Source organism: Coptis chinensis, chromosome 5 (assembly GCF_015680905.1).
Source record: "Coptis chinensis isolate HL-2020 chromosome 5, ASM1568090v1, whole genome shotgun sequence".
NCBI classification, from domain to species: domain Eukaryota; kingdom Viridiplantae; phylum Streptophyta; class Magnoliopsida; order Ranunculales; family Ranunculaceae; genus Coptis; species Coptis chinensis.
In genome coordinates, this window is record NC_141460.1 from 37,498,915 (window position 1) to 37,506,010 (window position 7,096).

Here is a 7,096-nt window from a genome sequence, read left to right on the forward strand (position 1 = left end):
AAAACTTGAATATCCCTGGGTGCCTATGTCATGTACTAGGTGTAAAATGTTTGGGCATAAGTTTTCAAGTTGCCCCTCTTGGCCAAAACAAGTTTGGCGAGTTAAGACTGTAAACTGTGTAGTGAACCCACATGAGGAAGTTCAAGAGCAAGATGATGCTACTGATGGCGGCTCTAACTATGCAGAATGTGAGGAAGAAGGGGCAATGGAAGTGCATGGAAATGGTTTGGTCATGGTTAACTATGTTACACCTTCTGATGAAGGAACTGGCAGCACTATGCAAGTGGCCCTGCAAAGTGTTATTGACACTCCTAGTAGGGACAGTATGACTCCAGTACAGAGGGGATTAGAAATTGCGATTCATCAAGTTACACCAGTTGTTTCTGATCAGCTCCATCAGATAAACTTGGGAATAAGTCACAAGGAACAGATTCTGAAGGAGCAAAATGCTTTTCAGGTTTTGGCGGATAGTGAAGAAGAGATTGAGGATGATATCTTTGAAAGAAATCCTGTAGAATTTTTCACAGACCATGAGCCGGTTAAGGAAAAAGTGGTGAAAGTTAAAACAAGGGCACATAAAATAGCAGAAATCAATGAGATAAACAATGAGGTTGGAAGTACAGTTCAGAGTAAGCATGATCAGGTCTCTGAGAGGAAGAAGAAAGGTAGACCAAAGGGGTTAGGTAGTAAGAAACATTAATCTTAATGATTAAGATTGGTACATGGAATATCAGGGGTCTAAATGAAATAAAAAAAGCGAAGGAAATTAATAAATTCATTTTGAAGAATAATCTTTGCTTGCTGGGTCTTTTGGAAACGAAAGTAAAGGAGGTTAAAAGGAAAAGCATTAGTGATATATGTGATCCGAATTGGAATTTTGAGAGTAATTATAGTAGTAATCTTGGGGGTAGAATATGGATCCTTTGGAACCCAAATTTTGTGGATGTGAGTAAGATTCAAGAAACAGCTCAGTTTGTATACTACAGGGTGACAATTCTTCCTAACTTAGCTAGGTTTCTATCAACAATTATCTATGCAAGTAACAATAGCCAGGAGAGATTGGGACTGTGGCAGGATTTGTGGCAACTTCACAGTAGTTTTAAAGGACCATGGTGTGTGCATGGAGACTTCAATAATGTTCTTTATTCTCATGAGAGGATAGGGGAGCTGGTCCACCCTAGAGAAACAATTCCTTTTAGTGATTGCCTAGTCGATATAGGGTTGTTTGATTTGAAAGCTTCAGGGTGTTATTTTACGTGGACAAATTACGGAGTAGGAGCTAACAGGAAATGCTCAAAGATTGATAGGGTTCTTATCAATATCCTCTGGTCTTCTTTGTTTGTTCATGCTTTAGCTGAATTCCTTCTGCAAGGAATTTCGGACCATTCTCCCATGATAGTTTGCTTAGTTGATGCTAAAAAAGGGAGAGTTCCATTCCGGTATTGTAACTCTTGGGCCCTTCATGATAGTTTCAAAGAGTTGGTTCAGCAAGTGTGGGCAACATAGGTGACGGGTAGTTGTCTCTATATTCTGGTCCAAAAATTGAAGGTTCTTAAGTCTAAACTGAGAGGATGGGCAAGGGTGAATATGTCTGATATCCATATTAAAACTGAGGCAGCTAGGGAGGATCTTCACAGATGACATAATGAGCTACAAAGTTTCCCTACAAATTTCCAGTTATGCGAAAAGGAAAGAGAAGCAAGAACTCTCCTGTGTAAGCTGATCGAGATGGAGTTTATGGATCTAAAGGCCAAAGCTGAAAATGATTGGCTTGACTACGGTGACAAAGGAAATGCATTCTTTCATCAAGCAATAAAAGAAAGGAGGAACCGTAAACTTTGTGTGGTCTGTATCAGATATGAATGGGGTAAAACATGAAGGTGTAACACAAGTGTCCAATGCCTTCATCAGTTTCTTTCAGGAGCTTATGGGAGTTGAGTCTCTATGACGAGCACTGGGTTGTTGTTAGAGGAGATATCAGTTAGGGGTGTTGTGGAGTCAGAACTAGCAGTAGAACTGTCATAAGAGGTTACAAATGGGGAAATTACACAAGTATTGTTTGCTATGGATGACTTTAAATACCCCAGGGCTTGACGGCTATACAACTTTCTTCTTCAAAAATTCATGGGATATTGTCGGCGACGATTTCCTAAGAGCTGTAAAGGAAGTTTTCTGTCACAACAAAAGTCATAAAGGTACTAATGCAACATTTCTATGTCTAGTTCCTAAAAAGCCTGTTGTGTCCCAAGTTGATGAATTTCGTTCGATTGCTTGCTGCAATATTACTTACAAATGTATTGCCAAGGTTCTAAGCAACAGGATGAAACCTTACATGGACCAGTTGATCGCTCTTAACCAATCAACATTCATTCCTGGAAGATGTATACAAGAGAATCTTCTACTGGCCCATGAACTGCTTAGAGGATACAACAGAAAGCATGGGCCACAGAGATGTACTATCAAAGTTGATATCCAAAAAGCTTATGACACTGTCAGCTGGGACTCTCTCCTGCTGGTGTTCAAAAGATTCAGGTTCCCCGACAAGTTTATTGGTTGGCTAGCTATGTGCTTTTCTTCTCCTTGTTATTCAGTCCTCGTCAATGGTAGTCTGTATGGCTTCTTTGAAGGGAAAAGAGGGTTAAGGCAAGGTGACCCTCTGTCTCCGTATCTGTTCGTGCTTGTAATGGAACTGTTAGGTGGTCTGCTGAAGCAAGGGCTCCTAATGAAAAGCATTCAGCCTCATTCCAGATGTAAAAGACTTGCAATAACTCACTTGAGTTTCACTGATGATGTGCTACTTTTCTGTAGAGGGGAGGTTGGCTCTATTTTGGCTGTTAAGTCGGTCATTGATTACTTCTCTTCTCTCATGGGGCTGAAGATAAATACTCTGAAGATGTCTATACTCACTGGCAATATGACTAATGATGATAGGCTTGCTCGCAGGCTTATTGGGGGTACAACTAGTAACCCCTCCCATCAAATATCTGGGGTTGCCTCTCACTGCAACTAGAATCAGTACCAAGGACTGTTTACCACTGATTGAAAAAATCACCATGAGAATGTCCAACTGGAAGAACAGGTCCTTATCTTATGCGGGGAGATTACAACTCATACAGTTTATCCTATCATCTTTTCATATATATTGGGCGAAAACTTTTATCCTTCCAGTAGGTGTTTTGGACAAGGTTGCTAAACTCTGTAACAGATTTTTGTGGTCTGGTGATTCTTTGCAAGTGAAGCTGCATAAAGCTAGTCATGCAACTTTGAGGTTACATAAAGAGGAAGGTGTGACTGAGTATTATTGACCCTAGGGTATGGAACAAAGTAGCATACTGTGGGTTAGTTTTCAAGGTTGCAACTAAGGATGAAACTCTGTGGGCAAAGTGGAGTTGGGAGTACCACATTCGACAGAAACATTTATGGACTATGAAGATTCCTTCAGATTGTTCGTGGGTTTGGAGGAGTATCCTGAAACATAGGAAGATTGCTAGGAAATATATTAGAAGCTTGATTGCTAACGGAGAAGGTACAAGTTTATGGCATGATCCTTGGATATCCTCTATGTTGCTTATTCATAATGCACAGGCTAGAAATTTCATTCATGAACCAGACAATGCTAAAGTGAGTGATCTGATCACGAATGGTACTTGGAACAATAAGGTCCTCAACTTGCCAGACGGTGAGTTAAAAACAAAAATCTTGCAGACTTCCATCAACGTCAATATGGGTCAAGACTTGGTAGTGTGGACTGCTACAAGCTCAGGTAGGTTCTCCACAAAGTCAGCATATATGTCCATCAAGAAGATAAGAGAAAAGGTTGGTTGGTATAAATTGGTGTGGGGAAAATATAATGTTCCGAAACATTCTCTCATCACCTGGTAATTGTTTGTGGGCTGCTTGGCTACCCAAGATCGGCTGTTTCATAGAAAGCTTCTCTCTCATTCAGAGTGTTGTTTGTGTGACGAGCAGCTTCCAGAAAACTCGAAACATCTTTTCTTCAATTGTGCTTTCACAAAAAAGATTTGGACTATGGTAAAAGGCAGATTAGGGCTGGGAGTGGTGCATGAATCCTCTGCTGAGTGGCAGTTTCTGTTGCACATAACTAGATCAAACTTCATCTCTAGTGAGATAATCAGAATTATGATTTGTGCAACTGTGTATGGGATTTCGAACGAGAGGAATATCAGGAGGTTCAGGAACAAAGCTCATAATGTTGATTCGATTAGCAGGTACATCATAGAGAAGATGAAAACTTACTCGCAGCGAGTTATCAAGTCCACTGATGACTCCTCTTCAGCGACAAGAAGGTTGATTGCGAGACTTGGAATTGATATCATCATAAAGCAGTGATCGTATGAGCTAGTTAAGTGGACCAAACCACCACTTGGGTTTGTCAAAATTAATGCTAATGGATCGGTGACTGAAGACTGTGCTGAATATGGCGGTATATTGAGGAACCATGAGGGCTCTCCCATTCTCTTATACATGGGTAATGTTAACTTAAGATCGATGATTATCCAAGAGTTAAAAGGAATAGAGGCAGGTCTTCTGGTACCTTTAAGTGTGAACTGTAATATGATTTTGGTTAAATCCGATTCTCTTAGAGTTGTCCAAGTGATAAACAAATAGGAGGTAAGTCCTTGGTACTGCCTTGATACAGTGGAAGCCATCTGGAGGCTCATGAACTAGTTTGGTTCGGTTAGTGTGTCCCACGTGTATAGGGAAAAGAATAGAGCGACAGATTTGCTGGTTAAGTCTAGTACTACTCGGGATAGAATTATAAATCTAGGAGTTATTTTTGTTAGTGTGCCTCCACTTACATATGAGCTTAATGTAATAGTGGAGGAAGATGTTATTAGTATGTTGTACCAAAGAGTTTGATTAATACAGGTTGGAGTCTGCCTAACCTTGTATAAACGTTTAAAAAAAAACATTTGGTCGACATAGGGTAAAAGAAAGTGATCCTTATATATGTGTCAGAGCATTAAGCTTCCTATAATCAATACAAATCCGCCACATTATAGGAATTTGGGTGGAAACTAACTCTCCATCGACATTACGAAGGACCGTAACATGAAATTTCTTAGGGACTCCATGAAATGGGCTCACCCATTCACTATCTGAGATGGGGTATATAATGCTAGCATCGAGTAATTTCAAAACTTCCGCTCTAACTACCTCTTTCATGGTAGGGTTCAAACGACATTGTGGCTCACGGGAGGTTTTCTCATTATCCTCCAAATGTATGCAATGTTTGCATACACTAGGGTCAATACCCTTGATGTCATCTAAAGACCAATCAATCGCAGAACGATGTTCACGAATAACCCTAATCAAATTTGCCTCTTCAATAGTAGATAACTGAGATGATATAATAATCGGATGAGAGCCATCCGGATCTAAATGAATATATTTTAACTCAGCGGGAAGTTGTTTAAGCTCAGGGGTAGGAGGAATGGGAGTAAAGGATTCAGGAGGGTCTTCCTCCTCTACAACACAGATTTGTTCAGGAATGGGTTCTTCAAATTCAGGAGCTAAATCATGGATAGGAGTAGATTTTAAGAGGGCATGGACTTCTTGGATGTAAGAATCCTTAGTACAGATAAAGGAAAGAAATTAGTGCATCTGATTTTTGGGAAAAGTTTTGTTAAAATAATCTTGAGCGAGACTCTCTATCATGCTAAACTCGCCATCTATAGTAGTGTCTGGTGTCTATTGCACCATCCTAAAAACATTTACCTTAACAGCAAGGTTTCCAAAGGAAATGGACATTGAACCATCACAATAATTAATGAGGGCATTGGCAGTTGCCAAGAAAAGACGGCCTAAGATGATCGGAAGAGAGTCATTAGCAACTTTTATGTCTAGAATGACAAAATTTCCTGGATAATACAAGTCTTGAACTTTAACAAGCATATTTTCAACTACACCTTTAGGATAGGTAATTGAACGATCGGCTAACTACAAAGTCATTTTAGTCAGTTTTAGATCATGCATACCTAGTTGTATATAAAGGTAAAATGGCAATAAGTTAACACTCGCCCCTAGATCTAGAAGAGTAGTTGTGGTGAAAGTATCGCCTAAGGTGCATTGTACAGTGGGCTGACAAGGGTCCTTGTACTTTGCGATTCCGTTATGTTCAGATAAAGAGGGAAATTATTATGTTAAGAAGGTTTCTTTAGGTATGTTTGTTTTCCTCTTTGTGGTACACAAATCTTTAAGAAACTTAGTGTGTTTTGGAAGATGTTTTATAGCATCGAGGAAATATAAGTTTATAGTTAAATTTTTGAAAACTTCCTTAATCTCATCAAAATTGTCGTCCTTCTTTAGTATAGCTAGTCTCTGGGGAAACAGGGGTTTTTCTCTATATTTAGCATAAGGAGGACTACTTCCCTTTTCTTTATCTTGTGTCAGTTTCCCCTTAGTGTGAGGTTTAATTAGTACTTCTATAGTGGTAAGATCTTCAGTTTCAACTACGGTGTTTAGTAAGGTTTCCTTATCTTTTTCAGTTTGTTTGGAATCTTCAGGCATTATTACTTTGTTATCAACCACTTTCCCTAAATGGAGAGTAGTTACGGCCTTTAATTCTCCTTGTATTAAATTTTCATTACAAGGATTACCGGTTACTTCAAAAGTTGTGTTTGTTGATTTTGGATTAGGTATGAGTTGACCTGGAAACACGTGTTTTTGTTGTGGTTTTTCTTGGGATAATTGTTGGATGGATTGTTGGATGACTAGTAATATCTGTTGTTAAGTTTGCATGTTGATAAAAGCCCAAAACTGTAGTTTTAACCCTTTAACAGTCATACTTTTAGACCAATTATGTGAGTAATAATTAAGAGTTAACACTGATTACGTGTTTTTATGCATTTCAGGCTTCAAAGTCCATTATGTGCAGAAATGTGCCACTTTAGCAAGATAAAGGAGCAAAGGTTGGTTACTAAGGAGTTCCATGATTAAAGGTCAAGTTTCTAGAAGACAAAGCCTTTCCAAAAGCCCGGTAAAAAGCTGAAAAGTCGACGCGGGCAGAAACAGCACACAAAGTCAGCATAACTTCCGAAGGCCAAATCTTTGAACTCAGACCTCGGAATGGGGC

The 7,096-nt window shown here is 39.3% G+C and overlaps 2 protein-coding genes across 2 annotated transcripts; both read left to right on the forward strand.

The window, feature by feature from the left end:
* The first annotated feature begins 705 nt into the window (after positions 1 to 705).
* On the forward strand, positions 706 to 1,506 carry LOC147497442 (uncharacterized). The gene has a single exon (XM_086562893.1). It carries the CDS (start codon positions 706 to 708, stop codon positions 1,504 to 1,506), a length of 801 nt encoding a protein of 266 aa, XP_086419019.1.
* A 1,920-nt stretch (positions 1,507 to 3,426) lies between these two features.
* LOC147497443 (uncharacterized) lies at positions 3,427 to 4,350 on the forward strand. Its single transcript, XM_086562894.1, has 2 exons — positions 3,427 to 3,816; positions 3,970 to 4,350. The coding sequence occupies exons 1-2, from the start codon at positions 3,427 to 3,429 to the stop codon at positions 4,348 to 4,350; spliced, it is 771 nt and encodes a 256-aa protein (XP_086419020.1).
* The last annotated feature ends 2,746 nt before the right edge of the window (positions 4,351 to 7,096 follow it).

Excerpts from the sequence above, each read along its gene's own strand:
- LOC147497442 (XM_086562893.1), top strand. The coding sequence starts at position 706 with ATGATTAAGATTGGTACATGGAATATCAGGGGTCTAAATGAAATAAAA.
- LOC147497443 (XM_086562894.1), top strand. The coding sequence starts at position 3,427 with ATGAAGATTCCTTCAGATTGTTCGTGGGTTTGGAGGAGTATCCTGAAA. Across the intron at positions 3,817-3,969 it reads TCAAGAAGATAAGAGAAAAG|CTTCCAGAAAACTCGAAACA; the intron begins GTTGGTTGGTAT and ends TGTGACGAGCAG.